The 19,676-nt window shown below is 35.1% G+C and overlaps 4 protein-coding genes across 4 annotated transcripts in view; 2 read left to right on the top strand and 2 right to left on the bottom strand.

Moving 5' to 3' along the window:
• orb2 (cytoplasmic polyadenylation element-binding protein orb2) overlaps positions 1–3,840 on the bottom strand; it is a 65,488-nt gene extending 61,648 nt beyond the window's left edge. The window contains exon 1 of the mRNA XM_077427078.1: positions 3,505–3,840. Coding sequence (XP_077283204.1) covers positions 3,505–3,840 — 336 coding nt within the window. The remainder of the gene's footprint in view (positions 1–3,504) is intronic.
• Positions 3,841–10,603: 6,763 nt separating this feature from the next.
• On the top strand, positions 10,604–17,990 carry LOC143909866 (protein MEMO1). The gene is made up of 10 exons (XM_077428108.1): positions 10,604–11,100; positions 15,532–15,613; positions 15,703–15,771; positions 15,891–16,003; positions 16,076–16,187; positions 16,272–16,337; positions 16,430–16,583; positions 16,671–16,775; positions 16,858–16,907; positions 16,977–17,990. The coding sequence occupies exons 1-10, from the start codon at positions 11,028–11,030 to the stop codon at positions 17,053–17,055; spliced, it is 903 nt and encodes a 300-aa protein (XP_077284234.1). The 5' UTR covers positions 10,604–11,027; the 3' UTR covers positions 17,056–17,990.
• On the top strand, positions 12,678–15,412 carry LOC143909867 (uncharacterized). Its single transcript, XM_077428109.1, has 2 exons — positions 12,678–13,458; positions 14,889–15,412. Exons 1-2 carry the CDS (start codon positions 13,193–13,195, stop codon positions 15,340–15,342), a joined length of 720 nt encoding a protein of 239 aa, XP_077284235.1. The 5' UTR covers positions 12,678–13,192; the 3' UTR covers positions 15,343–15,412.
• Positions 17,375–19,276, bottom strand: LOC143909865 (DNA repair protein XRCC3-like). Its single transcript, XM_077428106.1, has 7 exons — positions 19,208–19,276; positions 18,995–19,132; positions 18,753–18,920; positions 18,536–18,675; positions 18,343–18,460; positions 18,171–18,271; positions 17,375–18,103 (listed from the first exon to the last, which is right to left on the bottom strand). The coding sequence occupies exons 1-7, from the start codon at positions 19,215–19,217 to the stop codon at positions 17,795–17,797; spliced, it is 984 nt and encodes a 327-aa protein (XP_077284232.1). The 5' UTR covers positions 19,218–19,276; the 3' UTR covers positions 17,375–17,794.
• Between the last annotated feature and the right edge of the window lie 400 nt (positions 19,277–19,676).

Below are 19,676 nucleotides of genomic sequence, written 5' to 3'. Positions count from 1 at the left end.
CGGTTTGCTTAGCACATAATAAGTGGACATAAACGTCACTTATTAGTTAGGTTTATTTAAGTTAACGCGTGTATTTATGATGCAAAAAATAATACATATACATAGATCCAATCTCAATTGAATTCGTCTAAAAAAGGGCGTTTCCTACGTACATAGTACTAGCGCAAAAACGTTCAAAAATATAACAGGGTTGTGTTGAATTTCTGCTGTTTGATATAAAATCACCACTATTGATATACATATATAATAGAATACTAAAATCAATATAATTTTCACAATTGAACAAAATAATTTTGATTTCATATGGAAATCTTGGAATTTTCTTGTCACTTAAGCGAATAGTGACTCTTATGCGCATTTAATACACTAATATTGAATTCTAAAAGATTATATGCGGTAATAATTTATGACTCGAAGCTGTTCAACGCCGCGTAAGCGATTCGGTCGTTTCGTTGCATCATTTTCTCGTTTTTCACGCTAAGTCGTTCGCTTTTCATGCACTTTCTTTAGAGCGGTTTTGATGCACGTTAACGGAACGGTTCGTTTTGATTTATTTCAATTTCGGATCATTTATCTAAGCTACAAAGAAAAGGTTAAAAACGCTTCAAATATGTATGATATTTTCCAAGCTAAATCATGGAGCTTGATTTTAATAGAACGGAATAATTTAACCGGTACCCTAATTGGGACATTTTTCTCAGATCCTTTTGTTTCACTCAAACAAAAAGATAACTTCAACCGCTTTTGGAGAATAATTGGATTACACTCAAAAGGAAAGGATAATATTCCTCGTCGAGCAAACAAGGCTTATTGTTAGTGTTTAAAGTCACATTAAAAAGTTGATCTAATTCAAATTACGTACAATGAAATTAGTTCCGAATAAACTTAATAGCACATAAAAAGTGCAATTATATTGTTGAAAACTTCATTATTCATACAATATTTTATCAATAACATTAAATTGTATTTTTCAATTATAATTTTGATTATTTACCCATATACAGCGAGATAAGATTTGTAAATAGCATTAAAGACATTGACTGCATAATAATGAGAAATATAAATAATGTAGGCGAGTATAGAGAGTGTAATATCTGATGCAATAAAATCGCATTGAATGTTGTGCATCTCATTATTTTTATACGGACCAAAACTGCAAGCGATGGATGGATTGCGACACTTTGTCGTAATGGACGCAACATTTCGTCGAAATGAATGCAACACGGTATTTTTTAAGGCAACTTTTCAACGACCAACGATTTCTATAAGCGTGACCGAATAGTGTTTTTTCTTTTAGCTGCAAATCTACATCGGTGACGTTTTAATAGATTCAGAGATTAATCGGAGTGAATTAATATCAAAATGAAGTGTTTTCTAATCCGCAAAATTATCAGATCGCGTGATTCGACGGTTATAAAAAAATCGGTACTTGTATTTTGTTACTTTTCTCAGACTAGCGCTATAAATACATATAATATATCACTTTAGGAAAAACTTTTACGTTTACGCTAGTGGGGAAACTGTATATTCACTTATGACAAAAATAAAGTTTTTGGATAGTTCATAGAACCAAAAAGTAAAGTAAAACTCTCAAATATATTTATGCCTAAAATAGCAATTTAAGTTAAGTTTGTAGTTATTTAAAACACAATTTTAAATCTATAAATTTGTATTGAATAAGAAACGTAAAAGATTTTTGTATTTGTTGAAAATACGCGGATGAGTTTTCAATAGGATAGGATTAGTAATTTTATTCCAACTTTCATACTGTAATATATGTATTTCATTTCACGGCCGTTTATTTCCAATAGGTAGAAAAATATGATATTCTCAATGACCAGCTAAGATATTTGGACCAACAAGAATCGCTTTTATAACAAAATTAATTCTATAGAATTTGCTTACTGCAAAATAACTGAAATGAAATATATAATGTATATTTCATAATAGTAGAAGTTAGTAGTAGACAAAATATGCAAACTTCCTATGCATTTATTTTATAAATACTATTTAATACTGAGATTCCTAACAGAAAAATTAGACGTAGTGCAAAAAAGTAACAAGGGAATTACATATTACATATATTGCGCAATTCCAGCAATCTGAATGTTTATAGTGAATAGAATGGTGAACGGTTTCTTTCGGACAGGATTATTCCATACACGAATATTGCGGACAGCTTTTCCGGGGTTCGGTGATTATTACTCACAAAACGCTAGCCCAAAACTAACTAAAATCTCTATAACGGAACATCTGGCAACCGAGAAGTCCATCATACTAAAGATAATTATCATACTAACGAGAACTGGAGTGCTAAATATTCCGTATTCGCGATTTTCATGGCAAAAATTGTCTTTTAGGCGATCGCAATGTGCGTAATAATCCAATTACCCTTTTACAGAAACGACGATTGCAGAAAGTGACTGTCTCGAACACAGATTTTTGCATCTTTTGTATGTACAGAAAAATCAGTATCTGGAATAATCACCGTCCGAAAAATCTGTCCGCAATATTCATTCATCCGCAAAAATTACCTAACAGAAAAATCAGACGTAGTGCAAAAAAGTAACAAGGGAATCTAATATATAATTTCGAAAGAGACTTTGTAATTATGTAAGTGTGTATGTAATGTTGGTTGGTAAAATCGAAATCAAATCAAAGTTTTTATGACGACGATTCGATATATATTTTTTTCGATTCAGATAAATTTAATAAAAAAACAAATGAATATTTACTATTAGATTCGCCATGTTTAAGCTGTTTATATTACAAATACTGAGCGAAGCCGGGTAAAACAACTAGTCTAATATATAATTTCGAAAGAGACTTTGTAGCTATGTATGTAAGGTTTGTTGGTAACATCGAAAAGAAATCAAAGTTCCTATGACGATTCGAACTACTTATATACTTTTTTCGATTCAAATAAATTTAAGAAAAAAACAAATGAATATTTACTATTAGATTCGCCATGTTTAAGCTGTTTATATTACAAATACTGAGCGAAGCCGGGTACAACAACTAGTTACATATATAATTTCGAAAGAGACTTTGTAGCTATGTATGTAAGGTTTGTTGGTAACATCGAAAAGAAATCAAAGTTTCTATGACGATTCGAACTACATATATATATTTTTCAATTCAAATAAATTTAATAAAAAAACAAATGAATATTTACTATTAGATTCGTCATGCTTAGCTGTTTATATTACAAATACTGAGCGAAGCCGGGTAAAATTATACATTAAATTTATGGCGCAATACAATTTTTGTCGCTAAAAATGATCCCAGATCTTTATAATGCGTTGAATATGTTAAAATCGGAATCTTATTCTCAAGGCTGGTAGATTAGTGATATGAATCAGGCAGGCTTCGTAGAAGTTGGTCACGATTGTATGTAGCTTTAAGTCTGAAGTGATCGAGTTTTCCATAGCATCGCATGCAATTTGGTCGGTTTTGAAAAATGTGGGGGTGGGGTGAATGAGGGTGAGGGTGTGTCGACGGTACCTGGTAGTGCTGGCCGTCGTCGGCTTCGTTGGTGTGCGGTTTTCCAGGGTAGGAGGTGGACCTGCGGAACTTGGGCGGCGAGTGCGGGTGGTGCGAATGGGGCGGAGGCGGCGCGTGCGGGTGCGGGGCGCGCGCCCCCCTGCCCCTGGACCAGGGCGCCCCCGGCGGCCAGCTGGGCGCGGGCGGCGCTGGTGGGGCGGCGGCTGGGGGCCACTGCGGCCTCGGGGGCGGCTGCCCTCCTCGGCGCGCATCCCACAGCGCCCCCACAGCCGCCTGCTGCTCCTCATCGCCGCCTTCTTCGCCGCCACCTGCGCCCCCGAACTTGAACTCGCCCATGCTTGGTGGCCCCCGGCGCCCCCTTACGACACCATCCTCGCAACCAGCGTCACACCAGCGCCATGCGACCACTAACTTACACTATTATACAATATATCTTCAACGATATCACCGACCACCGGTCTCTCCTACTACACCACTTTTCTCTATTTTATCTATCTTCTCTGCTTAATTTTTTTTCATATACACATGTGTATATATATAAACGCTTTTAACTATTTCTACAATGAGATCCGTGTAGTGACACTCATCGTCTTCTTTCGTCGACGTCTTTTTGTCGATGCTCGGACGTCTTCATGCGCAGACGACGACCGCTCTGGAAATAGACACGCAAATTCTTGATTATTTTACATTCGTGGGTAGGTTCGATTCGAACTGCTTAACCAAAATTGAGATACGCTCCAGTTTACTTAAGCAGGTGCACATAAACTAAAATATATCCGTTTTATAATAGAATACCTTAGCATGTGACAGTGGCGTAACTACTAAGACGCGGGGGTATGCGGCACATGCAAGCCCTTTGGGTCGGGATGGCCGAATATTCATATATATATATATATATATATATATATATATATATATATATATATATATATATATATATATATATATATATATATATATATATATATATATATATATATATATATATATATGTACATTAAAAATAAATAACAAGTAAATTTAAAATTAAAAATTACATGAAAGTCGGTTCATTATCAAATTTTATTTTTGTTACTGGCAACCCATTTGACATTTAATTTGCCGAGCGGACCCCGATTGGGTCGCGCGAGTTATTTTAGAGAAGGGCGCTCTTTTTATTTGCAGGGCGAAATGTTTTAGAGATGGTCATTTGCATACTATTATGTCGTGATAAATAACTAATTTGTCTAGAAATAGGGCTATTTTTCTGCCCGATAATTGGTACCCAAAACAAATTATGACTTGGAAAACTTGCAATATTAATATGAAGAAGTTCAGATATTTACATATAGGAAGGACATTTAAAATTTGCAAAAAATTGGAGCGTTTTGGTTACTCGCATGCGGGCCAAATTCTTTTAGTTACACCACTCAACCAACCAACAGTAAATCCTTCTAAAACGCGCTAGATCTCTTCCGCAAAGAAAAGAAAGAAATAAATTACACTTATTTCTTTTCTTAAGTTTTTTACGCTTTTTCGTTGAGCCGATACAGCGTGTTGTAGGGGGTGACTATAGTGATAAATATATATGTAGGCAGGAAGAAGATTTAACGATAAAAAAGTAATTTACAGCATACATAATAAATAGTTAATAGCGATATATTCATATTATAAAACGGATACATGTTCAGTGTATGTATATATACCTATACATATATTGTATTGATAATATAAGACCGATAAGACATGGATATCGACGTAGTTTATAGTGTGAAATTTAAAATGAAAGCAGAATAATAAAGTATCATTAAAGGGGTTAGACTACTTTTGAATGCAATTCACAGATATTTCAAAGAATAATAATAAACATAAAATTTAAAATAAATAAAATATGTACATATGTATGTATGTTTCGTATACATATGAATATTTTTAACTCGAGAAACTACATATGTAGGGATTGCATTGACAACATTATGTACTTCGATAGAACGTATTGCATTTTTACTGCGATAATGCGAATTTCTGAAAGCATTAAAGCGCACTAAGTTAATGCTGTTACTACGTACTTTTACATAATATAAATACAGCGGTTGTAGCAAATTGGCGCAACGTGAATCGTTTTAAAACAAGGAAATGCAATAATGCAATAAGTTTCTATACAAAAGCGCTTAAGAATTCATGTTGTTATGCATTTTGTTAGAAATATAAATTTAATATTATTAATATGATATGATTTTAATTATTTAAAATACGAAATTGTAAAGAAAAACTCTATAAAACAAATAAGGTATTATACATATGTACGATACGATACATTATTACTCAAACAAAAGATTTCACAATAAATAATTTCATAATAAAAAATCAATTATAATACAAAATGAAAACTACCACCACCAACCGAACGATTTTGATTATTGTAATAAAAAAGGCGATTTAAGAGATCGATCATTTCAACTTGAAATAATACATATACAGTTTTACGTTATCGCATTATGAAAGCTAAGTGACCCGAAGCCCTATTATAATACATATATAGATCACTCTTTTAATTTGAAATTCAAAAAAGGATTATACTCAATCATAGATCCAGTTGGGGAGCCCACAGAAAGCCCTTCGCGACCCCATTTGGAAAACCCAAAATGTAGACTATTTGTATATTATTGGAAAATATTGAAATACATATAGGTTTTTCATTCCTTTTTCATTTCAAATTAAACATTTTTCATTTCAAATTGACATTGAAAAGAAAAAGAAAATTGAAATGAAAAAGGTTTAATTTGAAATGAAAAAGGGTCAATTTGAAATGAAAAACCTATATGGGGAACCCAAAATGCAGGCTATTTGTATATATTATTGGAAAATATTGAAATAAATATAGATTTTTTATTCCAAATTGATTTCAATTTTTCATTTCAAATTGATCCTTTTTCATTTCAAATTAAACATATTTCAATTCAAATTGACATTGAAAAGAAAAAGGAATTTAAAATGACAAAAGGTCAATTTGGAATGAAAAAGAGTCAATTTTGAATGAAAAACCTGTATTAATGAATTAAGAAAAGCAATTTTCGCACAAAAAAATGAAAACTTCATTATTACCGTTTCGATTATGGATATTTTAGCGAGTGTATGAAAATAAATAAAAAAACACGGGCAATTTCCAACGATGATGAAAGAAAATTAAATTTAAAGTTTTTCAATTGACATTTAGATTTAAATCTCTGAAAATATCATCCGAAAGTAGTATAATAGAAACTATATATGTATTTATAAGTAGGTAGTTATGTAGTAGTAGTCTACGGGAACAACTGTATTAGTAAACATAATTATCTAATACAAAAATAGCAGAGTCGCGTCGGAAGAGCAGCTTCCCGGAATATGTGTGTGCGTAGTCGGCGGTAGTAAACGGTATCGAGGCAAACGGAAAGCGGAAAATGGAAAATGAAGAGGGGCGCGTAGTACGTGGTACAGGTCAACAAAGCGCACTAACCCTTAGCGCGCGCGCACACTCTCCAGTGGCGCACGGCTCGCCTGCTCGAACAGCACTGGGCCGGGGGCGGCGCTCTATCACCGGCGACACGTCGGGGGCGGGGGGCGGCCGGAGGGGAACGGCCCGATCTGTGACCCATTTCAGCGGCGCGGAAATGGGTCACAAAACGCGCGGGTCGAACGCGACGCCGGCGCGCCGACGCCGATATTTTGCCCGCATCGCGCCAAAATACACACAGCCTTCGCGGACGGACAGACGGGGGCTGCACGTCGAGCGAGCGAGCGCCCCCCATATCGATTTTGAACGGGCAGGTTCAAGGAACCGACGGCCCCCTCCCTCCCCTCGTTTCTTCCCTCCGGGAAAAATCGATACAAATGTAGCGCACCCGTCATCGCACACTAACGTGACAGGAAGATAACATCAACGGGATTTTTCGTTTTACGATTACGCACATCGATAAGGTTAACAACGTCTGTGCGCACCGCACCGGCTATATTTGTTCAGCGCAAACTGCGACAAGTTCACAACACCTGATCGCATACCTGCCTCGAATACACCGCGGCGAAAGATATAAATATTTCGATATATATATATATATATATATGTACATATGTATAATAACGAAAACAAATCGTTACAAATTTAAATTAAAAAAACAATTAATTAATTAGCGCGTGAGTAGGAAACAAACGGCACACATCTCGACCATGATCGCGGGCACATTTTCACGTTATCGCAACGAATTAACAATAATAATCACAGAATCAGTATTTTATTCGAGTCGGAGATGATCGATCCGTAACTTTAAAATCCGAATTTGAATTTGAAACCGAATGAAAAACACTGCTCTGAAGGGGGATTTTCCTCTACGGTGGGGTTGATTTTCGGTGTGGCGGTCGAAAGGGTGGAGTCTTCGGTGAAATGGGGGCGCACCCTGGTTCGTGTGGAGTGGCGGGCCTCCTCTTGATCTGAAGTGGAAGAAGTGGACGAAGGGTGGAGAGCGAGCGGCCAACGTCAGAGCGAGCGTGCTGACGCCGCGACGGCCGCCATTTGTAGTCGCAGTTGCGCGATCGGCCGCCGCGCCACCTGCCGCGCCCCTCCACCGAACACCACGCGATCGCCTCCGCATCCGGGACTCTCACCCCTTTCCCATTTCCCATTTCCCGATTTTCCGCAAACGCGACGGCGACCACTTCTCCAAACATTTCGAAAAAATTCCTCCTCACCTCGATTACAATTTTAACATGCAGCCGCAATATCTCCACGAGGCCTTATCGCGGGCTTGCGATCTTCTTAAAAGGGCGGTCACCCTACGTCATATTGCACGTGGACGGCGCTAGAGTAAGACACTCGCCCGCACAAATATAACACCTATCGACTGACACTTTGATACTACAATCGCACGCGTGCGTTATCGCCGTCCGCCGTTTTCCAAACGTTCGCACGCTCTCTATACATATAATAATCGTACAACATTGAATGAATCGTAAATTTCACGCGACGATCAATCGTAAAATTTAATAAAGACGCCCGCGAAGGCCGTGGCAGTGAGAGAATCGTTCAATTATTTCGTACAATTGATCGTTCGGTGGTTGGAAAACGTATTCTTTCTATTGATTTTGTTGTGATTCTGCAGGCCTTATGAAATAACGTCGTGTGCTATTGCGATACCGATGTCATAATTAGTAAGCTCGTTGCGAAACTCGACAACGCGAACGATCTTTTCAGCCTGAAATGCACGTTAGCCGACAAAAGGCGTTTTCCCAATCTCATTGGATTCTGAATTAATTTAAATATTTTCTCGACATGCATTTTTTTATTTAGGTCATCACCGATTTACTTTTTTTTTTATTTAGTCTGAAAATTATACAAAAACAAAATAAAGTTGATACACTTTATTATTCAGGATTTCGATACAATTTCAGACAGTTAATTTTCCTAGTTTTCCACGATAATGGAGTATGTAGGTCAACGCCTATTGGCCCTATAATGAAATTCAATAAAGGAAAAGAGGAGTCGAATCATCTTTGTCGAAGAGAGCTAGGAGAGTCGAGTTAGTGTTTTAGAAAGTGTGCACGCACCCTAATGTGACCGATAAGGCTTTTGTCCCAGTGAGGAAAACGGTACAATAGCGGCTATGCGCGCGCGTTCCCTCTGATCGATTGTGTATTCGTTTCTGTAATGAAAAGAGCGCATTGCACTGGGAGTCGCGCTTATCAGTGCGGCTGTTGGAGTGGTTTTCGTGTGGCACCCGTTTGCGATGTCGGTCGATACGAGAACGGGCGTCAGGCGCATGCCGACACCGACACCAAACCGACACCGACACCGATACCGACACCAACACCGAGTGCCTACTCTGCTCTGCTCTGCCTAGTCACTAGTGCTACTCTCTATGTACATTCGACATCGTGCCGCAACCCAAAATCGACCTTATTGCACACCCCAGATTCGCTCCCCAGCTGTACACTGTACTATGTACTACTGTACGTGTATACTACCAAACATATGATCGCCGCGTGACAACTGCTTTGGTCACAGTTGCATTACGTTCACGTCCAATGTTTACAATCATCGTTTCCCTTTTCGATCATTTTTTTTATATTTTCCCATTTATAACTACATTGCGAATTTTTAACACATAAAAATATATAAATCGTAGTTTGCTTTGAATCATAGAACAGTATTCTTTTAAATCAATGAGTGATTTGGGAGAAATTATTTTCGATTGATTGAAATTTGATTAATTTACGTACGATTAAATACTACCTAGAATTCCGATGGATGAGTTGTTTTCAGGAATTAATTAATGATCAAATTACTAAAAGTTCGCATGGCGAAATATAATATGATGAAGCCAATAATGATTATCAATTTCATCCATTCTATCATTTTCATGAATTGTTTATAAATTTTCTCAAATCAATCAACATCTATTAGTATATTTAAGTTTCTAATTTGAATCTGATTGGTTAGAATATTCATTGGGCAGATTTCCACAAAATTCGTATTAAATGGGATTTTTACACTTTTAGGAGTTTGTTTTGAATTTTAAATAAGTACAATTATATTTATGTGAAAATTCAATGATTATACATTTTTTTTAGTATATATAATCGATGTTTATGTATAACTAGCTTAACCCGACATGTGTTGCAATGCCACAATAACGCAAGCAATTCCCGTTCCCGTTTCTCGATGTTTTTCGATTAGTGAATTATTCAGTTTCAAATTAACACTTAATAATCAAATTAAATTACAGTAATGATAATTTGTCGGAAAAATGCAGACAGCAATGCCACTCATTCCCGTTTTTCCCGTCTCCGTTCCCGTTTTTGGGTGATTTTTTTTACAGAAACCATCGCGGGCATACACACAATAACTCATGTAAGTTTCATCGCACTCGGTTGAATGGTATAGGAACGCATACGTGACAGACAAACATTGATTTTTATATACATACATATATATGTAGACTAATAGAAGTATGTATATTATATCAAAAATAATGATATAATATATTATTCTTTTTATAGCTAATGAAACATTACACATGTAAATGTTTCATTAGCTATAAATATGTACGCTTTTAACTTTTTTTTCGCTTTTAAAAAACAAAAATCCCAGGACTACACTGAAATCAAAAATAGTGGTAATAAACGAAAACATCGTCGATTGCACAAAAGATTATCAGTAATGCAATAAGTTTGGATTTTAAGCTCCAAGCCATACAATATATGTAGATTTTCTTGTATTAGTTGAAATGAAAAACGAATGATATGATTACATTGAATTGTGCAATGAGCAGTGGCGGCAGAGAGGAGTTGACTCGGTAGCCGCCGTCATAGACAAAGTGGTTCGAGGAGTAGGAGGTCGAGGCGAGGGGAGAGGGGCGAGGGGTGTTGCGGTTTACGTTTCGTCTCAGTGTATTCGGTCGGTGGCCGGTGACAGCGTGGTGGTCGGTGGTCGGTGGTCGGTGGACGGTGAATTCGAAGTTCGAAGTTCGCTGACAGAGACAAACGCCTGAACGTGAGACGAATACGAAAAGAAAATGCAGGGTCGAGAGTCTCGCGGGGCGCGCTCTCGTCGGGCGACACACGCCGGCTCTTGGTATTCTAATCACGGTAAGTTCCCACTCTCTCACCCTTCACCCCTTCACCCCTTCTCCCGCATCCACGATTCTAACCTACAACTCGGCTGTCATCCGTCACCCGTCACCCGTCACCCGTCAACCGTCACCGCCCATCGCCAAAACAACTGCACCTGTTTGCAATCTTTCTCATTTTATTATTTTCCTGAATCATTCAATTTCATATTAAACATGGTATCACACTGTGATACCATCCATACTTTGATGCGATCGCCCACTCTCGGCCATTTTCTCTTTGTTCCCAATTGCTTTCCACACTTGCAATAATGTCTATACATGTGCACGCAACGGGCGAGTTATCCATTACCGAGCGTGGTGTATTTTTAACTTTCGCAATCAGAATGCTTTCATTTGAAGGTGACTTTTTTTCATATTGATAGACGCCCGATTTGAAGAATGACATATGTATAGCTATTTCGATCTTCTGTCAAAATTAATTTTGAATTTAAATTATTCATTTGTTTTTGTTAAGGCGACGTGTTTTTCATACCGTTAATCTCATAATGGCATGTCTTTGATCGATGTATTTATTATTTAGGAGATTTCTTGTCTGATTTAATAAACGTTAATTTTTTTTTAAATTAATCGAATAAGCTTATATGTAATATAAAACAAAAATAAACGTGATTACAATAATCGTGTGAACGATTGTATAAACAAAATGGCCACCGAAGGGATTCTACTCAATAATATGAAATATGTACATATGTACATAAATGATTTTATAAAGGCCATCATATAGTTGTCTGTCAAAAATTTAAAGAAAATTATGCTATTAAAGTTTTTTTTTTTCAATTGTATTTTCAAATGATCCACATACGTAAATTCAACCCCTTTCCCAAACTTAATAAGGCGAGGTCATTGCCTCTGGCTACTATTATAATAGACCAGGGTTGACGAACCTGTGACACGCGTGCACCGATTTTAGCAGTTTAAATATATTTTTTATGTCAAAGTTCAAATTTATAATATATCGGGATACACTTGTTTATAAACATGCCTCAACAATTTAGCAAGTCTGCTCGTAAAGCTGTCAAATTAAAAATAATTGGTAAACCGGATTAGCTCCAATAACCGATTGCATGGCCTAAAATCTAGTACTATTTTCATTGTATTTATTAATGAATAAATACAGATTAGCGCCACAGATTTTTTTTTTCTCGAAAACACATTTTATTTTTCACAATGTCAGTTTTAATAAAGGTCTGTTCATACCTATCCAGCACGACCCGTATCCTCCAGGTGTCATGCAAGTGCGGATAGTATTCTTTGGTACATTCTATATGGACGCGCATGAATACGTAAATGCGCATGCGCGAATGGAGTATGAATACGTCCATATAATGTACCAAAGAATACTATCCGCACTTGCGTGACACCTGCAGGATACGGGTCGTGCTGGATAGGTATGAACAGACCTTAACTCGTTGTTCGCAAGAGAAAATTTAACAACAGGTATTCCGAAATTTCAAACAAAGGTTTTGGAAAACAACGCTGTATCTAATATATAATTTCGAAAGAGACTTTGTATGTAACTATTGTTGGTTCGTAGAAAAACAAATGAATATTCGGTTCGGTGATTACTGGTCACAAAGTCAATAAAACCTCCATAACGGAACAGCCGAAAAGTCCATCATACTAACGATAACTATCATACTGACGAGAACTTGAGTGCTAAATATTGCGTATTCGCGATTTTAATGGCAAGAATTGTCTTTGTGACCACCGCAATGTGACTAATAATCCAATTACCGAATATTCAAATAAAATAAAACTTCAAATTAATTTAATAAAATGTTTACTATTAAACGGTTTATATTACAAATACCGAGCGAAGCCGGGTGGAAAACACTAGTATATTTATATGTATGTACAGACATTGTTTGATCGGTTTTCGACAGCCATTGGAGGAGAAATTTTGTGCAGCGCGCGGTCGTGTTCGCGATTCGCGAACACCGCAAGCTGTCGAGCGTCCGCTCGCGAATTCCGTCTCGCGTTTGAAAGTCGCCGGTTGTAGTCAGTGACGTTTATGACGTTTGTGGCGTTTTCGTTGACGTCGAGGAAAGATGCAGCGAAGACACAACCGGACGTTGAACTCGACCATCGCCGAGAGCTTGGAGCGGGATCCGGAGTCGCAGGCGGCCCTCACCCACAACCGCCTCTTGCAGACTCTGTTCTGTCAGCAGATGGCTGAGGTGGCGGTGGAAAATCATCAGGACGAGAATGAGGCGCGGCTCGTCGCCTTGACCACCCGCTTGGAGATCAACAGGGTTCAGTTGGAGGAGACTCACAAACGCATGGCCCAACTGGCCTCGCTCGCTCACCAACATAGGTATGTGTGTTGTCTCAACTTTACAATATTATATCATCTACTATATTAACTTTTGGGTAAAAGCCGAGGGTGCTACTTTAGTATGCGGTCTACCTTTGAATCGCAGTCGACTATTTGTATCGTAGCAACGACCTGTTTATTGTAATTTTTGTTTTTTCCTGCCGCCCCATAATGTAGTCCAAGCATTTCTATCAAAATATCGTTAGCAGCGAAGAAAATACCGACCATAACAACCTAATTTTAAATTAATAGGGCCAACCTTGTATTTGGATTGTAAATTAAGTTTTAAGATGCACGCAGATTATATTATTAGAAAAATGGCAAAAAAAGTTGGTGTACTTTGTAGGTTAAGAAATTTATTAAGCATAAAAAGCAAAATATTGATATATAATTGTATTGTACGGCCTCATACTGTATACTGTGCTACAGTGCTCAATCTATTTAGTGGTTTGTGTATTGATAAACTCCAGGAAGTGCAGAATAGAGCGATGCGTGCAATTTTGAATGTGAGGAAGCGTAAGAATGTAAGAAGTATGTTAGATGAATTGAAATGGTTGGACATTAGAAATAGTCTTAAAGTAAGCACTTTAAAGTTTATATATATAAGCTAGATAAGAATCTATTACCCAAATGTTTTAATAATCATATAGTTAGGAATAGAGATATACATAATTATAAAACGAGAAATAGGAATAAATTAATTATAGGTAGAGTTAAGAAAGCTAAAACTGCAGGAGGTGTTCAAATGTATAATGCCCTTCCTGAAAGCATTAGAAGTTCTAATAACATTGATGTTTTCTTGAAGGGTGTTAATGGATACCTTTGTGGAATATGATTTATAATTTTTTGTTGTTATTTTGTGTTATATGTATTAGCAGTTTGCTATATAAATAAATAAATAATAATAACCTTTACCTAACCTGACCCTTAAATAAAGAGGTGTTGGCTGCTAAGATGTGCTTTTTTAACTTTTATTTCATCAATATTTTCATAAAAAAAACATATCTTAGCAGCCAACATCTGTTTATTTAAGGGTTAGGTTAGGGTTGGCCCTATTCATTTAAGATTAGGTTGTTACGGTTGGTATTATTCAGTCTTAGTGTCGCACGCGAGAACTGAGACAGTGAGACCGCATATTAAAGTAAAAACGTGAAGTTAGATCGCACACTATAGTAGATATGTGAAGGTAGACTGCATATTAAAGTTGGCACCAAGCCGAGATTAGGGACCGATTAGACTGCTCGTTATTTAATTCTATGGATTTGCTTTTACTTTGTATAAAATAAATTTTCGACCATATATCAATTAATACAACTAAAAGTCTCCGGATAAGATACAGATAAAACAATATTTATAAAATTTATAGCGATAAACGTAATGCAAAATTAACCAAATTTTTCATACATATAGAATTTTTGTTATCTTTCCAGAACATTGGAATGTCAAGAAAGCAATAATCGACAATTCAGTGAAGGATTAGCTCAGCAGGATGTCAGTGACATTTTGGACGACTTGAATGTGAAAGGTCGTCAATATTGCGATCGTCTCTATCTGAAAAATGTCGATGTTGGCTACAATAAAGAAACAGGATTTGAGGAATTGAATGCTGCCATTAAAGAGACAATTAATATACTTGAAGGACTACAAAAAAAATCTTCAGAAAACGAAAATAATGTTTGTAAAATTGAGAAGATGTCAGACAATTTGAAAGAAAGTTGTACTATTCAAACGGAAATTAGTGAGGATGTCATGAAACATAATCGAGTGCTTCCAGAACTTTATGACAGCATAATCACCAATACCTCGGATAAATTATCAGAATTGAACTTTGAAACAATGGATTTGGTGCTTACGGCTGCTAGAGAAAATAAAAATTCATCGTAAACTCATATTAATACATGCCCTTAAAATTTATGTTAATACATTAAAATATAATAAATTATTCTGAAAATTTTTAACTGCTTTTATTTACATATATCCTTTTTCGTATTATGTGTGTGTGCGCATAAAATCTGTTTATAGTAAGATCTTGAAGGAATGCATTTTTGAAAGAACTTTATTTTCGATCTACAGGAGCTGACCTATCTAGGCAGCTAGAAAATTGGCTTTCGAAAGCTGATTTATGTCATGGACCAGCACGAGCCATCATTGCACCGTAAATATATTATTCAACAGAAAGCAATTTATTAAAATAAAATTTTGAATATGCACTCATGTAATGTTTAAACCTTGATGTATTTTCAGCCATGCTGGATATTCTTATTGTGGTGCCTGTGCTGCATTTGCTTATAGACAAGTCAGTCCAGCTGTAGTGTGAGTATATAAATTGCTGCTGATTATAACGATTATTGGTTCTTATATTTAGATCATTTCGATTTTTATTTTAAATATATTACTATTCTTCATAAATGTAAAGATTAGTTTGTTTGCAGAAAACGTATTTTTATACTTGGACCAAGTCACCATGTAAGACTGTCAGGATGTGCTTTATCGGAAGCACAAAAATATGAGACGCCGATATATGATTTAAAAATTGATTCTGAGAGTCTGTTGCTACGTCCGTATTCATATGATTAAAATCTACGATTTGATACATTAATGTTTTTCGCCTTTTTAGTTTATTCTCAATTAGAGGCCACTGGCGAATTTGAATGGATGGACAAAAGGACCGATGAGGATGAGCACTCTATTGAAATGCATCTTCCATACATCGCAAAAGTTATGGAAGAGTGAGTGTTTTTAGATTTTGTATATTTTCAGTTTAAATTTTTTTTTGTAAAAATTTTAATGTAATTTTTTTTTTTTTGCTACAGGTATAAGAATCAGTTTACTATTATCCCAATTTTAGTAGGATCACTTACTTCTGATAAAGAAGCCATGTTAGTAAAACATATTATTATACGCTATTTTTCAAAATATTAGTTTTAACTTGAAAACAAACAGTATATCTTTTGACTCATTATATTTTTAGGTACGGGCGTATTTTAACTTCTTATTTAGGAGATCCTCAAAATCTGTTCGTTGTTTCGTCAGATTTTTGCCATTGGGGTGTTCGTTTTAATTACACCCATTATGAAAAGCGTTGTGGTCAAATACATCAAAGTATTGAAAATTTGGACAAACAGGTAAGATTTTCTGTTTCCCTAATAACATACATATGTATAAAAGTGAAATTTTTATAAAATTAATCATGTTAACTTTTCTCGTTATAGGGAATGGATTTGATAGAATCACTAAGTCCTCAAGCTTTTACTGAGTATTTGAATAAATACCGTAACACAATATGTGGAAGGCATCCCATTAGTGTTTTGCTCCAGGTAAATGTTCTAATGCATGTTGTAAAAATTAATATAATAATAATTAGATATCTGATTTTGTAACGTATGCTTTGTTTTTTAGGCTTGCGCACCTTTAGCTAGATCAAGACAATGCTCGCTTAAGTTTTTAAGGTATTTGTTATATCACTGTTTGTGTTAAATTGTTCATAATTGTAGTTTTAACGATAATTTACCTTGAAGGTATGCTCAATCAACCCAATGTCGGACTATGGACGATTCATCTGTGAGTTACGCTAGTGCGAGCTTGGTTATCGACTGATTCATCTTGTATCTGATGTGCATACTTGGAATAAGACTGCTCCAGATCACATTTTACTAAATATGCTGCCGTTAACATTAAATTAGCTCAATAAAACATGTATTTAATGATTTATATATTCGAAAAACTTTTTGAATTTTTTCTTTTGTTTTGTTATTTAAGTTTTTTGGAGGATACAAACATTAAAGGTATATAATAGCAGCTCAATCAATTTGAAGCAATAAATATTTAAATGTATGGTAATTTTATGTCGAGGGAGAGTTTCTTGATGAAATTTTTATTATGTTAAATTAAAAGACAACTATTAACTTTTTTTGTTGTAAATAAATACAGAAACAGTTTTGTTTATTTTTTATTGAAACATTTAGCAATCTTTTTGTCAGAAATAAATATTGAAAACACTTAATGTGACAAAACTTATACTTTCTAAAAACGTAAAGGAGGTGTGTAAAAATTAAGATTAGTTTATAATGGACGATTATGTTAGCTTATAATTTTACAATTTTTATAAAACATTAGCGTGTAAAAGTATTTCCCTAGAAACTTACTATTTATTAAATGTCCACAGTTATTTTGGTTTAATGTTTGTCATTATTTCAGAATGCATTTTGAAATACTGAAATTGTGCATTTTTAAATTGATATTACAAATAAAATTACTTATTTAGTTAATTTTTTCCATATATAATAGTAGTTCATTATATATAGGTATTATGTATAATAAATTAAATTACGGAAAACTAACAATTCATCAAACTCATTATACCTTTGGTCACAATTATATAATTAATAACTTCATCATTATATATATCAGGTGAAAACATTACCTGAAATTCTCTGATATTTAATTCCATCAATTGCTTTGAATCAGTCTTTTCTTCTAGTGACTTGATTTCTTTTATAATATTATTTTTATAAAGTTCATGATTGATTCTAAAATATTTATTTGTTTTTCTTACATTAATCCTAACTGTAATCATGTTTGACCATACCAACCCCAAACACGGTATTATGCTATTAGTTGAGCTTGCTGCAAGATTTGAAGATACCTGCAAACCGCGGAGTGTTTAAAATTACTAGTATAGAACATGAAAATTATACATTTTTAGCACTTACTTGGTTGATGCATAAGACAGCCAGATTATATGATTTGGCACATTTTAAAAGCCCGATACCGACTTCTTTGAGATGTTGAGCTCTACTTAGATTAGAGCTCACTGTGTTTAAACAAATATCAGTTGATAGAATATTTGAATAATCATGAGAAGCTATTTGTTATTCAACTTACTTTCTTGGTAATCTCCTCGAAATGGCGCTGCAACTGAATCTACTATCACCACGCTAATTGATTTGTTTGATTCTAATAGACAGGGCAGTTGAATATTTATGCATTTTATTAAGTCGTCCTGAAAATCATTGGCACAATTCGGTAAAGCAGTTTTTATAAAATACAAATCTAACTATTATAAGATCATTATTACCACTTCGGTTATTTGTAAGATGAATATTTTTTCTCCATATTTGGACAAGTCCATATTCTTATATTTTGGATTGATAAATTCAAATAGTTGATGAAGTCGCTTTGAAGGGAAAACATCTTCCGTACATAAATATACCACTCCTACGTGTCATTAAGATGAGTAACATTAAAAGACGAGTTACAAAATTGAATTTGGATTTTTAGATTTGAAAAGTTACCTGTATTCCATGAATTTGTTGCTATCTGCAAAGCAAATTGTGTCTTCCCGCATCCCGATTCACCATAGATTTCTGTGATACATTTTCGATCCAATCCACCATTTAAAATTTTGTCTATATGTGGACATCCAGTTGATATTTTGCTTTGAGATTTGCCCATCTCCACAACTGTTAACACAATAGTCAGTCATATGCATGTTTAGAGGAAAACTTCAAACTATTCATTTATATTAATAATCAACCAGTTTTGAAGCCATTCGGTAGCAAGTTATTGGCGGCATTTACTTTCAATTTGGACAAATCTTCACCGCTTAATCCTTTTATTTTAAGCAGTTCATAATCTGACATTAATACTATTTGTTCAGGTTTCAAATTGACATCTGATGGAGAACATATATTGTTTTAGAATTTCGGTTCAGATCAGAATTCATGATTAAATAGAACAATGATTTTACCTTTACTCATATTAGCATGCCTGGACTAAGTAAGTTTCAAATGTCAGTTGTCATTAATTTGGCCATAAGATGGTGCTAAATGTTGAACTTATAATTTTGGTTCGGTGGTTATAAGTCTCAAAGCGCTCACTCAAATATGTATATCTGGCAGGCAAAAAGTCCATCATACTAACGAGAACTCGAGTGCCAAATATTCTGTATTCGCGATTTTCATGGCAAAAGTTGTCTTAACCCTTTGACTGCTACAACAACGATAAATCGTTGTTTTGAAATCGGCGAAGATTGCTACGACGATCGTTGTTGACGTCATTAATTGTCGTATTTCATTACTTTCTTTGCCAGCGCATCAGTGGCACGAAACATTTTTTTTATATACGTATTTATATTTATTTTTCAATCAAGCTTTATAAATATTTATCAATTTTTTAAAAGCTCTTCAATTTCGGGTTCATCATCAAAGTAAATTTCG

This window comes from Arctopsyche grandis, chromosome 3 (assembly GCF_051622035.1).
Source record: "Arctopsyche grandis isolate Sample6627 chromosome 3, ASM5162203v2, whole genome shotgun sequence".
In the NCBI taxonomy this organism is placed as follows: Eukaryota; Metazoa; Arthropoda; class Insecta; order Trichoptera; family Hydropsychidae; genus Arctopsyche; species Arctopsyche grandis.
This window is presented reverse-complemented; position numbering and strand designations above follow the sequence as displayed.